At 36.7% G+C, this 18,563-nt stretch overlaps 1 protein-coding gene across 1 annotated transcript; it reads right to left on the bottom strand.

Annotated features, from left to right (window-relative positions):
* Nucleotides 1-289: 289 nt before the first annotated feature.
* On the bottom strand, nt 290-10,952 carry masp2 (MBL associated serine protease 2). The gene is made up of 11 exons (XM_058410681.1): nt 10,782-10,952; nt 10,477-10,693; nt 9,410-9,587; nt 7,754-7,885; nt 5,576-5,772; nt 3,162-3,309; nt 2,236-2,354; nt 2,067-2,145; nt 1,731-1,853; nt 1,148-1,222; nt 290-1,068 (listed from the first exon to the last, which is right to left on the bottom strand). The coding sequence occupies exons 1-11, from the start codon at nt 10,790-10,792 to the stop codon at nt 290-292; spliced, it is 2,058 nt and encodes a 685-aa protein (XP_058266664.1). The 5' UTR covers nt 10,793-10,952.
* Nucleotides 10,953-18,563: the final 7,611 nt, after the last annotated feature.

Raw genomic sequence — 18,563 nt, 5'->3', positions numbered from 1 at the left:
AGCTGAAAGCCTCAGGCTGCTCATTTGCCTTTTAAACATATCTACATTACATCCCGTGTTTCTGAGATCCACTCAAATGCAACAGGTTGTTGAAGGTTTTGCTAAAAGTCCCTCAAGAGCAGTGGTGTTTTCCAAAGTGGTATCTTTAATCCACTTAAGTGCCTAATAATTATAACAACTAGAGGTATTCATGGCAATGAATCAACAAAGCTATTGTTCTGGGGGGAAAAAACTGTAGACCAAAATAAACAAGAGGTACCATATACATTGTACAGTAATGTCTGTTTATTTAACTGTTTTGTGACATGATGTCTTCTATCCAAGTGATATAATTGGTCACTTTTGTATACACCCCATAATACCCTGCTTTGGCACATGTATATCCCCAGGACACAATGCCACCAATGTACCAGCTATGACTTTGTTTGTCCAGGAATACATACGGCCCACCACTGTCCCCTTGACATGAATCCACACCCCCCTCCTCCAAACCTGCGCACATCATGTTGTCTGTTACTACCAGCTTCCCATTTGAGGTTTCTAGGGCATCATACCTAGCCTTACATTCTCCAAAGTCGACCACGGGTATTTCTGCAAACTTTAGATTATGAGAACCGCGATTGCTGGACATTTGCCATACTCCCCAACCACTTATTGTCCCATAGTCATTAGTCTTCAGCACAAATCGTTCCTCTTTTCCAGGTAAACACACTGGCATAATGGCTGTGCTAATAGGAACCTTGTGCCTCAGTTTGATCAAAGCAATGTCATTGTTGAAGTTCAGCCCATTGTGATGGTATCCTGGGTGTATAAAGATATCCTCTAGCATCACCTTCACAGCTTTGGGATCGGAGCGTTTGACCAAGCCTACTTTCACTGCCAGGTTGGACAAGTCGCCATAATCGTGCAGAACATGAGCTGCAGTCAGGACCCAGTCATCTCCAAGAAGAGCACCACCACCCTTTAAATGACCTCCCCTCAGGATCATTACCTGCCAGGGTATCTCGTTCTTCTCTGCATTCTCTCCTCCAATCACCTTAGCCAGTCTCCCTGCAGGCTTCCCACAGACTTTCACACAAGTTAGACCAGTTATTCTAAGAAAACTGTTCATTTCTATTCACTGATATAACTCCATTAGCATACCTACTTGGTATACAGTCAGGAGGACTTTTTGTACCCAGTGTGTCTCTCCAGAAGCCATCATGACCACAGGTGTAGACTCCTAAATAGTCAGGGAACAAGCTTAAATATTAATTCACAAATGTGAGGTTGCCAAGGATAACAGATTATTTTTTGGAACAGGGTGGAAACATTTGTTTTTGGTTCATGAAAAAATTAGGAATGTTTGTTTTTCCCTTGTTTGCTGGGTGCTTGGCTTTTTATGTCTATGACATAATTCGACATCATGGGTATTGGAATCTAGAAACAAAAATCAAAAACAACTAGAAACAAAGACAATTTAACAAACTCAGCATCTTAGTAAGTCTACCTGAAAATGTCTAAAGCCTTGTTAGATAAGTGTGATTTGAATGTTAAGCTTTCATCAAGTAGGATAGCTTTGTGTCATTAGCAAAGATACTGGCTGTTAGAATGTCCCTGATTAAGATTAAAGGCTTTAGACATCAGAATTGTATATAGCAGAAAATGTCAAATGGTTGTCCCAGGCTTCCACACAATTAATATGTATTCTTTGCTGTGCATATTTTGGTTATATAATAAAAAGCTCTCACCATTGGTACTGTCCTTCGTGGTGTACAATTCTTCACAGCTGTACTTGATCTGAGATGTATATGTGGTTGTGGTGAATTGGACACTTCCATTGTTAACATTATCGGGGACTCCACAGTCAACCACTGCCGGAGAAAGAAAAACGATTAATAATACACATCCATTGGATTAAAACAGAATTTGATACAAATAATAAGATAGTATATTTATGGTATTTTATGTCTGTCTTGAATCTGTTGGTTTAGTCCACATCAGGCTTTAAGGTGTAAAGGCTCCTTCAGTAAAGCTCCACTGACAATTCTGTACACTTCATGCTCTTTTAGGTTCAGTCTGCTTACATGTACAGAGAGGCATTGGACCATCCCAAAATCCACCCTTCAGGCATGTGGCTTGGTAAAAGGGTAGGTTTTCATCACCCTAAAGATATAAAAGTGATTTTAACCTCCAAAAGAGCATATTCATGTGCTAATTTTTCCACATCAAAAAGTAAACTCAGAGATTTTATACCAGAGTTAACTCATAACCGAGGTCACAAGTAACGTTGAAAGTGTCGGTTAAGATGTACTGGTCCTGCTGCGGGTGAACACGGCCATGGAGAGGAGCCACAGGGTTTGGACAAGGTTTGGCTGTGTGTGTGTGTGTGTGTGTGAGAGAGAGAGAGAGAGAGAGAGAGAGAGAGAGAAAGGAACAATAAACATTGTCATCCAACATTGCTGTAATGAAATGGCAGTATACATTTAGATGTGTAGTGAGGAATCCAAGCTGTTAGTGTCTTCATTCGAATTGCTGATGTTTCCTTGTCTCCATGCATAAACCATGGAAGAGTATGTTTTCAAAAATGGAAAATAATTTGGTGCCTCAGCTGTCATCACCATGATGCTTTACTGCCATGAAGCAGAGTCCTTGCTAAAATCCTGAAATGTTTGATTTCTCTTATGCCACTCTTATTGCATTTTATATTATATAAAGAATGACATATTGTACTTTTTATTCGTATTTTTTTTTATTATTAAGTTTATAGTTATGTTGTGTTTACATTTGTGTGATAAGTGAGTTAGTGTTATTACTGTAAATAATAGCAGCTATAAACAGTTGAAAATTGTCGTTAAGGCTTCACTACTATACAAAGCACTGACACTGGAGACTTCTTCCACAAATGCTAAACATCTCCACCCCAAGAATATCATGTCAATGGCTATACACGTTTTAATCCACTGATGCGGTGCCTCCATGATACAAGTTCCTGTGTAATATTAATATAAACCTGTGATTTGCCTTGCAGTAGCATTACTGTCAGAGCTGCTGTTATATCGCAAAATTAATCAGCAACTCCTGCCCAATCAGATATTAGAATTAAGCACTGTGGTATAAAGATGTGTAACTGAAGCAGAACATTGAAAACATTATTAAAGTCCCAGTGGCTCGGAGGCTACCTGTGCTGAAGTACTTTATCTTCCATCCTCTGTTTTTTCCCGAGCCATCTGAGCAGAAAGTCACACGTACTTCGTGAGTGCCAGTTTCGATTCTAGCCGGTGGTGTGGTTCCACAGAATGGGCCGTACTCCCTTAAACCTGCAGCGATCTTTCGATCAGAGACAAAACAGACTTTGTTTTAGCCAGCAGAACATGACTGTTTTAGAGGATAAATGCCCAGAAAAGTGCATCTACACATCCGTTGGGAGAAATAAAGACAGGCAGTTTAAAGAGGCATGAGAGAGCATATATTGTTTATTCATGGGCCTTCGGGTCATTGATCAGTGGAGCTTGGGGAGCACTTTAATGGCTGTCGTCATGCCTGACGAACCCGCGTTTGTTTTAAAGAGGAGACAGAAGGCCGAAAGAAAGAGAGAGAGAGAGCAACTGAACAAATATAAAGACAGTTCATTTACATACAGAGATAAATACTGCTTAGTTTGGTATAAAAGCAAAGTAAGCCACAACCAGCTGGAGATGGACAAACTGCTAATTATTTGAAGTGAACCTGTAATTAATATTTGTGAGAGTACATTGTTAAATCACTCTCAATAATAATGCCTGGATCCATCAAACCGCTCGTATTATGTGACTCATCAGATGTTTCACTTAATGATGTTTGGTTCGTGCATTCAGAATAATACTCAGGATAAAGAGTTCTCATAACATCATGTACCAAATGTGACAATAAGTGATAAATGTTCAATGAAGATGTATTGATCATTTTTGGAAGATTTTTTGAAAGTCAAGAAAAGAAGATTGTTTTTGCGAAGTATTTTTCAAAACGAAAACACAGTTGGAAGATGTTATGACCATAAGCAGATCATTTGCAGCATAATTTATTAGTAATTTATCAAGCCTGCTTACATAATGTACTCTGTTACACAAGAGCAATTTACAATTTCTATTTCTATTTTCAAAGAAAACAATACGTAGGAATATGTGTGGCTTATGAGGGAGGGGGAAAAAAAATCTTCAGCATTGTTAGAGCCTCTATTATACAAAATTAAGATAAAGACAAAGGGAAAAAAACAACTATTGTGTGATTACGTGTGACAACTACAATCACAGGTCCTATGGTTTTTTAATCAGCTTTGTAAAAGAGAAAATCTATATTTAGACACAGTACACATTCATGTTTCATGGACTAGTAATTATGTGTTGAATAATATTTGTTAACATTTATGATGACATTATTCCCATATTAAATATAATCTTGCTCTGCCTTCCTACTGTATTTTGTTACAGCTTTCTGATGCAAGAAAGCTGTAACTCTCACTTGGCCTTCTCGTCTTAAACAGAGATTTTAATTGAATAAAAATATAAATAAATAACATTTCCTACCGCTTATTACAACACATTCATTTAGCCGCGCATGCCGTCTCTCAAGACCCGCAGTTATGATCGAAGATGAGTAATTAGTTTTAAATAAGATGTCAGAGTTAAGTGCAGCTCGCAGACGCCTGACTTAACATTCATTATTACATCCGGAAATTTGGTTCGAATCAGAGCTTCAGATAGGACGAGGTGTACAGCGCATATCAACAAAGATGTGTCTGCTAATATACATACTACAAAACCCCCAAGAAGATGTTCATTAAAACTTCATATCATTCGTCTTGCCTGTTTGTGTTATAAGAAATTACTGTTCTAGTTTAGTTATATTATATTATATTATATTATATTATATTATATTATATTATATTATATTATATTATATTATATTATATTATATTATATTATATCTTGAGGTATTTTATAGCACAGATTCTACTTGATTCTGATTAGTCAGAAGATTTTTCTATAGCAGCAGCTCTGACAATAGGACCATCTTTATTTCAAATCAGAAGATTAGATTAGATTAGATTAGATTAGATTAGATTAGATTAGATTAGATTAGATTAGATTAGATTAGATTAGATTAGATTAGATACGCTCATTTCTTCTGTAGCATAATTCACATCAGTGATCTGGACATCAGTGACCTGATACTTAATACTTGATACAACAATAAAGTTATTTAACAAAGAAACATTTATAATCATTCATTTGGTGAAGATTTAATATATAGAAAAGTTTAATATTTTTAATATAATATAATATAATTTTTAATATAACACACTAACATCTTTTACAACTCAAATCTACATTGCAAACAAATGTAAATGCTTTCATTAATTTCTTTTCATTGCAGAAGCAACACCATGGATGTAAAGGTTACTCTTTATTGACTATTTTAATGTTATCTTTAATTGATTAGCTGATTTCATTGATTTGTACAGCTAAAATATGACTTTAACTACTGACAGTTTGAAAAAAAAATAAATTAGTATCATTTTAATACTTGGATATCGCAATCTCCTGGCAGCACCAACCTTGAGCATGTCGTAAGGACAGGGAACTTCTGGATGAGTCTCCACGTCAAAGATATCCACAAAATCAAGGCTCGCTTGGAAGCCGTCCGGCAGGCGAATGGTGTAGTCGCACTGACTCATTCTGGGGTAAGGAAGCGGATACCGTGGACTTGTCAGCTCACCTGACCTGTCCAAAAGCACCTGACCACTGCATTCCACTACAGAAAGGAAAAAGAGTTTTTCATTTTCTTCTTATTATTAATATGCGTTCTCTCTTTCTCTGACATACAGAATTTAGCCTGGGGTGATGTGATGTGGTCTAGTGTGAAGCTTACTGTTAAATCCACAGAGCTGGTTATTGCACAATAACAGCACATCCTACAGTTTCCTTCTTACTTTTATTTATTTATTTATTTATTTATTTATTTATTTATTTATTTATCTATCTATCTATCTATCTATCTATCTATTTATCTATCTATCATGTGGAACACCGGGCCTGATTCTCACATTTTATCTTGTGAACTGTCCACAAAACAAGCTGATTTCTTTTTTAAAATGTACATATGACATTAGATGTTAAAGAAATGACACTTTGCTTACAGAATGGTGTTAATATGTATTTCTTTGTTAAATAACAGCACTGAATCTGGCTATTATTATTATTAAACTTAGACTATGTAGTTGAAGTTATAGTAAATGAATCAACACCTTCTGACCAATCTGATTTGAGACTCTGCGGTGCTTAATATGAATAGCAGTCATCCTTATCACTTTTCTTCATTTCATTGTCACTACACAGCTTTAATCAGTAGACTCATGAGCACTGTCTGTTTTTGCCAACTGCTACAATTCATTTTCGAGCACAACAAACGTAGGAGAATGTGACAAAAGGCAGAGGCTCTACCAAAGGTGACAAAGGTTAGGTAATTTAGATAATTAGGGAGACGCAGATGCAGGTACATGTCCCCATTCCTCAGCATAATGTGATGTCACTTTCTTCGGCGGAGAGCAATAATTAAGAGTCACGTCAAGGCTGGTAATTGTGATTAATTACCCACCATCATCACTCTATTAAAGCAGCAAACAGGTATCAATTTTCTTCTGCTCGCCATCCTGCTGTTCCCTCAGGAACGTACGGTGATTAACTTAGTCTCAGACTGACAAAGAGATGTAGTGTTTCATATTCAGACATGGTAATGATCACAAAGCTCACTCAAGACAACTTTCTGTATTTATTTATGGGACCTTAAGCTAAGGGTTCTCAAGCTTTTGGCACCCCTTTAACTGTAGAATAAATTTCGTAGATCCTGCTCCGAACATAATAAATCTATTCGGATGTTATCACTGATCATTATTCAATATTTTGGTGCTTTTTTTTTGGCTAATCAGGTTAATAATTATTAGAACTCAATAATAAATATAATAACAAGGACTATGATTCCACAGTGAGGATCCACTACTTTATGGGTTACTCATCTAATCATTTTAAAGCTTGTTTTTGTATAACTTGCTAATTAAAATGCATTAATATGTCACATGCTTGCACACGCTCCTTCTTTGACCCTCAGACATTTCACGTTCAGTTACAAAGGAAACTTTGCAATCCTTTTTTTTTTTTTTCTAAGCTGTATTTTCTACTCTGGCCTGTGCTACTGTAATCAGCAGCTTCTGACAGGGTCAATTGTACATGTTGCCTTCAGGGCACAAGGGTGTTGATACACACTAAATAGGTCTATAGCATTGCTGATAACAAAAAGAAAACAACTGTCTAGAATGAATTGCCAAAGGGGCAAAGTTCAGCGTGGAAAATAATCAATGGTGCGCTGCATACTGTGCACTGATCTGAACGACAGGAGGGAGCGTTAAGAAATATCTAAACATAAAGAGTCATGGACACATTTGGGATCATGGACAGGTTTTATTGCTACAGTAACTAGCTATATATATGAAGATTTGTTTAAAAAATGATTCTGGGGTCCGTCAGCACCAACGGCATTTAAAATAATAGTGAAAAATTATCTGCGGACTTAGAGCTTCTTCATCGTTCATCACGAATGCAAACTGTTACAAATGCAACACAGCAAATTGCAAATCCATTGCACTCCAGTATTAATACAAATGCTTCTCGTTTGCTTCAGTGATCAGCCACCAAATTAATTGAAGGTCACACTGTTCACGCTCATTCTGCATCCTTACCAGTGCAATCCCTTTTATTGGCATGGAGCTGGTATCCCAGTCTGCAAGTGCAGTAATAGCCCCCCACGTAATTGTGGCAGTAATGGTCACACACAGGCTCTCCATCCACCGTAATCACACACTCGTCAATGTCTGTGCACAGAGAGAAAGCGAGCAATTAGGACCCGCGTTCTTGCTGAAAAAAGTTTCATTCTACACACTGTATATTCTCTGTGATGAGTAAGCCGTTCTCACAGTGAAGATTGGGGTTTGCACATAGCATTGAAAATGTTCATCGGTTATGGCTTATTTGCAACAGCTAATTATTGCAATATATTCAGAATGTGAGTTTATGGAAAGTATTTTTAGGGCTTCCATTTGAACTAAGTAAGAAAGTAAAGGTTTTGTATAGATGTATCTCTTTCCTCTTATGATTCTTCACGTCATTTCTCTCATAATACCAAACTAAATATATTATATTAAGTTCACGTTAAACATCAGAATGAGAAAAAGGGAAATCTCATTGACTTTAACTGTGGCACAGTTGTATCAGAATCTTCTGATATCCTCGAATTTTCACTCACAACAGTCTCCAGAGATTACACAGAATGGAGCAAAAATACATCCAGTTAGTCATAGTTCTCTAGCATGAAATGCCCGGTTGATGAGAGAAGCCAAAGGGGAATGGTCAGGCTAGTTCAAGCTGACAGAAAGGCTAATGGCAGTAAGTCAAAATTGCTCTTTACAGATGTGGCAAACAGAAAAGCATCTCAGAGTGCACAACACATCAAACCTTGATGCAATACTATACTGTAAGATTACATTAGGTTTCACTTCTGTCAGCCAAGAGCAGGAATCTGAGGCAACAGTGACCACAAACTGGATGTTGAAGATTGGAAAACAATCACCTTGTCTTTGTTAATATTTTTCAGGCTGGATGCTTAATAGCCAGAGTGTTATCTGACTAGCAGAACCTAACAATTGTTGGATGGTTACAATTCTAGCTTTGGTGGAGGCATTTCCCTACCATCTGAGTTAAATCCTGCCACATGTTGCTAATATTTACTGCATAATTCCCAGGAAACCTCACAGCTCAAAGCACATAACCATTTTTGTTGACTTTCCTCTCTTTAAGATGACATATTTTCATGCGTGACTATAAACTGCAGATTTTTGCTGTGAAGATTGCCCAGGAACTTTGTAGTAAAGATCATCAGCACATTGCTCTGTGGAAGATGTGCTTCATTAGTAATAATGTGCCAGCCATTGGAGAGATGGAAATTTAGCATTGCTCCATCTCTGCTCCATATCTGGAGCTTATGCCAAGAAGGCAGGGTGTGAACATGCTTTTTAGAAGGGACATTGCACACAGTACCACCTAGGGGCAATTTAGGACATAGCCCATAGTTTAGATTAGGATGGTGAGGGGAAACCTAGACAGACACAAGGAGAGCAGACAGGAACCGGAGCTCAGGATTGAACTGAAGATCATTCTGGAAGCACTGCACCACTGTTTCACCCTTAATGTTGTTTTAATATCATGCCATTATTGTTTACCAAAGAACATGGTTACAACTTTTGAACTCACACATAGTGCTGCTGAATATATTCTATAGACCTGAGACCGGATGGCAGTAGTACAGCCACAAAGCCCCAGAAGTAACAATAAATTCTCACCTTCTACAGCGTAGTATGCTTGGAAGCCGGTAAACCGTTCCTCGTTGGAGTAATCTGATCTGAAGATCACAGACATTGTGTTGGTGGAGGAGTACAGATTGCTTTTCTTTGGGGAATCCTCATAATTGTTTTTATTCTCACCACAAAATCGGACTGTATCATTGCCCTCTGAAATCACCTGCCAAACCAGAGAGAGAAAAACAGCGAAAAGACTTTCTAAAGCATATGAATTCATCCATGATTTTTGGTTGTGATGCAGTGATAAAAATTACAACCCATTATTTACAAACTTATTATATTTACCATAGAATTCTTACAGTTATTTGTCTGTTCACTTGGATGGTCACTTAAATTGTATGGGCTTCAAAAATATCTCAAAAACTCAAAAACAGGTTGTCCTATAAATAGGTGTTCCTTTTGTGGAATATTCAGGAACAGAGAAAGAATTTAAAGTCTAATAAATAGACTATTATTGTACACATTTAGATAATGTTCTTGAAATAAATCTATACTGAGAGGGTCTGTGGAAATTATTGTGCAGTTAAAAGAGAATACAAATAAGATCGGAAATTTTGTGTCTTATGTTATTTGCGATGATACAAAACTTCTGTTTTGAATCCTTTTTGATACAAAAGCATGGGATTCATAACACGATAACTTCCTTTTTGATTTCATTTTTTCCCTGAACTGTTGTACTTGTCATGATTCTTTTCTTAAAAAAAAAAAAAAAAAAAAACTGATTAGACATGTGTTTAGGTTTGAAGGCATTGAATTAGGTTTGTAATTAAGGGTCTAATTAGACTTCCATTTACCCCATCAAGATTATGTCTAATTGGCCTAATGCATTGTTAGTAATTATAACACTGTATGTGCAGCATCTGCAGTGCTAATGAGTCATGTGTACAGGTCAAGAGTGCAAATCAGTAGCATTCATACCAGGTAAATAGGTTTGCATTGGAATCGGTGTGAATGCTTGTTGGTTGACTTGTTATATTCAGTCTATTTTCATCATTTTCCATTTTTCACAGTTGCAACATATGTATCACTAAAGTCATCTTGGAGAGTACCTGCAGGTAGTCATATTCACAGTGAAGAGAGGGCTCCAGGTCAAAATGGGTAAAGTACAGCCGAAGTCTGTGACCCACTGGACCTGTGATGTTCCATGTAATGAGCTGGTTATTAGGGTACGCATTCGGAAAGTTGGGAGAAGTGAAGCTCCCGAACAATCCTGTTAACTCCAGGCTTAAAGACAGAGGCAGCAGGCCAACCACAGCTGCTAAAACACTGTAGGCACACAATCATAACACATGCATTCAATAACACCAAATATTCATGCTATACATTTTTAAAGAAAAGCAAGCTCTTTGCTTACCCTTTGATCATTCTTCACCTTGTGTCATTTGCTGAAGATTACAAACTTTTATTCACGTTTGGTCCAGTTACACCGATGACCATACAGTGCACTCCAGGTTACTGAACCAGCAATCCAGTAAAAAGGTCTGTGCAAATACTGACTAATGACAGAGTTGACTTTCCCAAATGTTGACAGTGTGAGTGCTGTTCAGGTTTAGGATTATCTCTGAGTCTATGTGGTACTTTCAGTGATTGAGTGATTGATTATTTTTTGCTTTTTTTTTTTTTGTTTTACTTTATCCACATTACAGTTATATCAAAGTATGCTACAGGATACTAGATATTAATAAATAATAGGTAAAATATGTACATCTATTTATTAAACATCATAATAAACATATACTGATTTATTAGCTACTGTATCTAACACAGAGTAGAACAAAATGTCTTCTGTGAGGAAAAATCTTTATCTTATAACCTTATAGTTTGAGTTCAGACCATTGAGCATGCAAAAGAGCTTATAAAACACTTGGGTCTCTGAGGTCACTGTTGATTTTTGATGATTGATTTCATGCAATGAAGTTTTTGTTTTTTAGCCGGGAATGTAATCTAAGTATACATTTAAGCAGTTAACAGCTCTAGGGCTTCTACCACATATAAGGCTGTAATAATCTCTAATAATAATAGAATATTGATACTGAAGTGCAAAGAATCCTAAATACTCAGACACAACTTTTTTCCACCTAGTTATTAGATTTGAAAACAAAAGAGAGAGAGAGAGATCCAAGCGGAGTGACGCTTCTGCTTGATAATCAGGTTCCGCGTCTGCATTGAATGGGGACCAGATTGCATCACCATGTGCCAATTATCCTAAGAGCAAAATTGATTTGGGGCTTTTGTAATGTTGGCGTCTCGTTCATATCTACATTTTGCTATAGAAGTAAGTGGTTGTTTTAGTTGTTATTTAAAAAGGTGGAAGCTCTCAGAGAGCCGAGCGTGAGAGTGAGTGAATGCAATAAATGTTCCACAAGCAAGCTTTTAATTGGGCCTTTATTTCCGATACACTACACTGGTAATGGTTTGATGTACATGGAGAATTATAATAATTATCTTCATAAATGACAATGGTAATTTCCAGTTGCGAAAGCCTTTGCTGATTGTGAGCATCTGCTATAATGTGGCGACCTTGCACTTCTTGGCGGCTCAAGGGATCACGGATTGTTGAGTTTTGATTTAAAATATGGAGCAAATGTTTGGTCACTACTGAGAGGTATAGCAGCGACTGCATTCTGAGGACATCCGGATATTAACTCTACACTCATGTGTCTGTAATAACTTATGGATTTATTGTTCTATTGCCTGATTCATGCTTTGAGACTCATAAACATTCCTTCACTGAATCTGAAATGAGATTTAAAAGTGGGCACATTTTTGTGTTTTTCCTGCTAACACCCCTGATTCAACTAATCAGCTGAGTAACACAGCAGGGAAATCTACCTGTGATCTAGTCCATTGGTTTTAGGAGATCACTTCCACTGATCTAGTCCATTATTATGAGCAGCTGCTATAGCAATAAGACATTTTGACATGTTTCTTTTCACAGCAAACAATGTACTGAATGAATATATACATTTTGGAGTGTAGGACTTCCTGGCTATCTACAATGCCTATGTACCTCAAGGGTTAACAAACTGAGGTGTGCTTAGAACTGGGATCCCATGGGAGGCAGCAATAAAAAGTCAATTTTTCAATTCAATTCAATTTATTTGTATAGCGCTTTTAACAATGAACATTGTCTCAAAGCAGCTTTACAGAACATAAGAAATAAAAAACAAAAGTCCTAGATGTTAGACAAAATCATCCCTAGTGAGCAAGCCTGTGGCGACTGTGGCGAGGAAAAACCCCCTTAGATGATATAAGGAAGAAACCTTGAGAAGAACCAGACTCAAAATGGAAACTCATCCTCGTTTGGATGACACTGGACAGTAAATAATGTAACTTTGGATACTGTCCTTTCTACAACAGCAACCAAGAGCTCTTGAGGAACTAACAGGATTCTTCAGTGACACGCTGTCTCATCATGTTATACCAGCGCTGCTAAGATAATAGAGCTTCCTCTCTCTGTGGAGTCGAGTCCAGTCACAAACATCACATAAAAAAAAAAAAACACTGCTTCTGAGCAGAACACAAAGCGAGCTTTCTCTCGTCCTGAGAACGCCAGATTCAGCCGAGTCGCCGTGTTGGAAATAAACTCCCACATGCTGAAATATATAAGTAAATGAAATAAAAATGAAATAAAACAGAAGGGCTTTCAGTGCTTTTACGCAACACCAGGAATAAAGCTGCAGTGATCAGCTGGGAGGAAGGTGGAGGAGCATGGGAACTCTCATGTGCTCTGGGGCACCAACATCGGATATTTTGTCGACGGTCACAAGAAAGAGCCTTTGTAAGGATAATTACCCCTTGTAACAGTCTCTGGACCGAAGCCTGGACTCTGATCCCTTTCCTTCTCTCTCTCTCTCTCTCTCTCTCTCTCTGTCTCTCTCTCTCTCTCTGACAGATGTGTGCATAGAGAAGTCTAATCCTGTTAATCAGAATTATTCCAGAACGAGAAGGGGAAACAAGGTTGAAAACTGATCAGCTGAAATGGAAGAGGTTTCACTGGTCTTTTTGATGGTGAGGGTTGAGCCGCTGGAGATTTATACCTGAGCTCTAGTCTGATGAACTTACGTTAGAACTAAAAAATACAGACAAACGTATGTTTTAGCCACATGTTCTGCTCTTGTAGATGTTACAGAATCTCCACACCACTTCCAGCAGAACAGTCTGTACTATAAAGTAATCTAGCAAAAAATATATATATATATATAAAAATAAATAATGAGATTAAGTATGAATAAGCATATGTGATTTTTCTCAGGAATTTGAACTAAAAGAACAAACATTAAAAAAAATCCTTTATTGCGGACGTGCCATTTCTTCCCTCAACACAACGGGAAAGTTGTACTGAGCATCACTTTTTTTTCTTTAGGAAACATCAGATAGCTAAACTAGCTAAGAACCCACTCAGCCTCAGCTTTATAAGCACTGTATTTGTGTATTTGACCAATTAAATTTAAGCTTTGATATGAATATTTACAGGTGAATTTTATTCTTTCAGCATATGTGAATGTTTTCCATTGTGGCTGATGGACACTTGTTAATTTCCTGGAAAATGACATCCTCCATTATTCAGGTCTTTAGTGCGACAGGATAGAAGAGTTAATATGATGCTCTAACTCACACAGTCACAGGTAGTCAGAAATAAAGATCGCAGGACAAAAAAAGGTCAGGTCATGATCGTGTTCAGCACGGGACCACACTGGATTAGAGGGATTTCCTACATTCATTCATTCATCTTCAGTGACTATTTTATCCTGGCCAAGGATACAATGGATCCAGACCCTGTCCTGGGTATACAACCTGGATGCAACGCCAAACCAACCTGGGGTTATATGATTTTTATTCAAACTGTGTAAAATAGAACTTTCTAAGGCAAAAGTAATAACTGTAGGAGCAAATCTTGAGCACACATTCACTAACAAGTAGGTATTAAGAACTTCTGTCTGATGGCAGTTTTATTTTAGAAGCTTCAAAATTTGTTAGAATTTTTCTGTATTTCTTTTCTACAGATGTTAAGATTCACTTGGTTATTTGCTTTTTTTGCACCATTCTGTGTAAACTCCATAGACTGTTGTGTATTGCTGTTAGTATATACTAATTGTTATGAAACGTTGAACTGCTGATGGTTTGGATCCATTGATGACTGTGGTGATGAAGGGCAGGAGGTCAGGCCAGATGGTCTGGAGCATAGTGGAAGGGATTGGATCCAGTTGGCAGGTGGTAGGATTGCAGGACTGGATGTTATGGAATAGTACAAGATAATTTACCCATACCATAAAAGCATTATAGCATTGTATGTGCCATTGCATTCAATATAGGACTTAATGCAGAACAATAGGTATTTTTAATGAGCTGAAATTCAAGTGTACATAAATCAGACCTTTTAAACTTTATTGAGTAAACACATGAATTACAAATGAAAAAAAAAAAAAAATCTATAAAATAAAATAAAATAAAATAAAATAAAATAAAATAAAATAAAACATTTCTCTTTAATATAAATTATGCACGTATCTAATACTCATTATGTGATTATTATACATTACATTATGTTATTATTTTACCTATTATCAATTTTTTAAGTAATCCTATTAATTAAAATTATCTTATTGGATTGGCAGGTCATTTTTGCTTTCTTCAAACATTTATTTCTTAAATGAAGATAAACTCCTCACAGTGCAGTTGGATAATTAAAAATGATAACACTAATTAAAATGATTCAAATGTGTGAGACATCAAATATGAGAAATATTTGATAGATTTTTCTATTTCCTACTTGGTTAGGTAATATTTTCATGTGCAGCCCACTGTATCTCAAGCACTTTGCCGATTGTATAACCAGGACAATTAAGCTTAATTTTAATGTATCTTATTAGTCTCTCAGTCACAGTTGGCTATTTGTCAGTGCATTAGAAGTGGCTTAAGTGAAACTTAAGGGATTGTCAAGAGTCCTTCAGTTCCTCTTTACAGCGCAGGGTTCTTGGGATGTCAACTGAAAACAAGACGCACTGATTGTTGAGTAGTTTGCGCTTCTGTTTGACTTCAGGATCTGAAGACACCTTTGGCACAATAGGTCAGTTCTAATCAAAACATTTCGTTTACATGAAAAGGTAAAGCTAGTGCTCTAGGCAGGCCTGGGAAACGCCTTCATATGTTGAAAAATACTATACTGTATATATTTGGAAATTTATTAGGCTTGAATAGAATTTAAATGCTCTTTTCAATCTGTTTGTTCTTAGTCTTTAATGTATTATTATTAGTTTATTAATCAATTAGCAGATTACGCAGATAGTCCATTAAATAAATATCTCTGTAAACTGTTACTGCAGGAAGGATAATATATTAGTATAAGTGCATAAATATGAGCATACTTTCAGAATAGAAATGGAAATGGAATGAAACCTGTCACCTGTCATCGGAAACATTCAGTTTCATACTATTTTATGCTATGCATTGTTTAGCTATACTATAATACACTATACTGTACTGTAATGTAGTGAAGTAAAATACAGTAATGTCTAGTGTAGCATAGACATAGTATTATATTTTATAGTATTATTATATTATAGTATTATTACAGATTTTTTTAAAAATAATATTTTTTTAACATTCTACACCTTCTGATAATACACATACATGAAATTGTTGAAAATATGTTATAAAAATATTATTATTATATATTATTATTATCTGCTAAACCTTTTCAGACCAGTTGTTCTTGTAAAAGGCTCAAGCTAGGAAATATTTCAACAGCTTTCAATTGACACATGCATCAGAGTTAGAAAATTAAATCACTGCTACTTTAAAATCGGAGTAGACTTTCAATTCTAAGCTAAATGGAAGTGGCATACAGTAAAGCCACACATCTGGCTCTGTGTCTATTTCTTACAAGTGAAAAGCTTGTCCTCTTTGTAAAGCTCTGTGCACCAAAGGTAATGAAGTACCTAAATAATGAAGGCAGACAGTCATTAAGAAGAGACCAAGCTGCTTTGATGTGGTGCACGACGGAGCCGAAGGTGAAAAAACACACAAACTTGTAACAAATGCACACGAGCGGAAAGAGAGAGGCTGTCCCTGCTAAAATCGCACACTGCCGCGGTATGTCGCAGTACTGCACTGCAGAGCTCGAATTGCCACGTTAAGGTTGAACGCATGTATTAGCAGCAAATAAAGTAAAAGCCTTCATTATATTGAGGTGCTGTTTTAATTGATATGACGGTGTCCATGCTTTCCAAACATGCTTTCCAAACTCAGCCACCCACATGGGATAAAAATAAAGATGCTGTCAGCTGCAAAAGAGAACAGCAAACACAAAGAACAAGTCCAAAGGCATTCTTTGTCAAGCTGTATAAGTTGTCTGGAGGACAAAGATTTTATGTAGAGAAGACTAATTATTAGAAGTTAGAAGTATGAGCTTTTATGAGTGCAACTTTTTTTTTTTTTTTTTGCCTTTGGAGCCATAAAGGAGTGACTAGCATATTAATCTTTATAATCAATATGTGCTTTTTCATTGCCATCCAAGATTTATTTTGTAATATAATTGTGAGTTGACTTTCTTTATATTGTTATATTATCACAATGTAGCTTGACCATCTGCTGATAGCAGTGCCAATGGGATTTAACCCTTACTTCACATCTTCTTAAAAGGGTATTTCACATTTGGTTGACTGTAAACCCAGGTTATCTTATTTGAGGTTTCACACTGCTCATACTTTACCTGGAGTTAACAATAAATCCTGAGTATCTTCATAATCAGATGTTTCACACTGTACATTTCTAAACCCTGGTTTAACCTTCTTCTTAGTTGCAGTGTCAACAAACCTGACACAGTGCTCGACCTGTTTAAACAACGTCTTGTCTCAAGGAAAAAATAACGCTTCAGCGAGGAAAAAGGGAGAGATCTGCCATTCTGCACCCGAGCAGGCATTGCTATCTTTCACAGCTTTGTGATCTATTTTGGTCGTTTTAAGTTTGTCATGTAGTTAATCAGATGTTCATTCGCTTGATAACCAACTTTTCAAGTGTCACATATTTTTCCCTCACTACAGAGCAAACCTCTGCGATGTTCAGTGTTTTGCTGTCTGATGCTATACCGAGCATTTTTTGGTAAGTAGTGATACATCCTGTTTTTTATGCGATATGAAGAATGGCTTGTTCAGTCTCTGATTGGCTGTCTGTTGCTAAACATCAGGTCGTAAGATTCTAACACCACATCACTTCACACATTTCGAGTGGTTTTCACCACAAAAACTCTGCTAACTTTGTTTCAGAGCTGGATAAAAAGCAGTGCTTGAAGTGGGAAGCGTTCCTTTACCCATAGTTAAAAGCAGGGCAACAATAAGCACAGTGTAAAAAGCCCTACAGTAAGTAACACAGCGGCAAATTAATGTTTTAGTCTGTCCAGCTATTTCACATACTTATCTGTAGATTTTGCCAAAACGTCAACACCACCACTGCACTCAACATCTTGCAGACCACTAAAGAGTCAGATGAAAGACAACAGCTTAATGTACTTGATTTAAACATTTGTGTGGTTTTTTTCCTATTCTATGAATATATTGCCCCTAGTAGGCTAGATTAAAAACAAGAAATTCTCATAAAGAACTACAGATTCTTAAAGCTCTGAGTGTCTACCTTTATACGAGCCATTAACCAGCACTGTGTGACATGACAAAGAAGTTCAAGGCTGAGCATGAACACAACAAAACAGACAGAAATTCTCATTTTTGGTTTCTGGTAAAAAGAGATACGATCATCACAAATATTCCAATATACACATATTTTATATATATATATATATATATATATATATATATATATATATATATATTAGTGTTTTAAGGTATGATCTACAACCTCAGTGTCTCAGTGTGTCCAGTGAAAAATCTGAAACCATCAGTGATGAGTAGGATCAATACCTCCTCAAGTGTCCTCAAGTTTCAGAATGATTGTGTGTTTTGTCACAGAGCAATCAGGGAATCAGGGACACAAGAAAAAAAATCTGAAGAAGGTATTACTACATTGTGTGTGTGTGTGTGTGTGTGTGCGAGAGAGAGAGACACAGCTCTGAGCGTTCATCTTAATTTGTACTAATCAAACACTCTGAGAGCCAGTATTAGGTCTGATTTGTCTTGCCAGA

This window comes from Hemibagrus wyckioides, linkage group LG15, assembly GCF_019097595.1.
Source record: "Hemibagrus wyckioides isolate EC202008001 linkage group LG15, SWU_Hwy_1.0, whole genome shotgun sequence".
Classification (NCBI taxonomy): domain Eukaryota; kingdom Metazoa; phylum Chordata; class Actinopteri; order Siluriformes; family Bagridae; genus Hemibagrus; species Hemibagrus wyckioides.
This window is presented reverse-complemented; position numbering and strand designations above follow the sequence as displayed.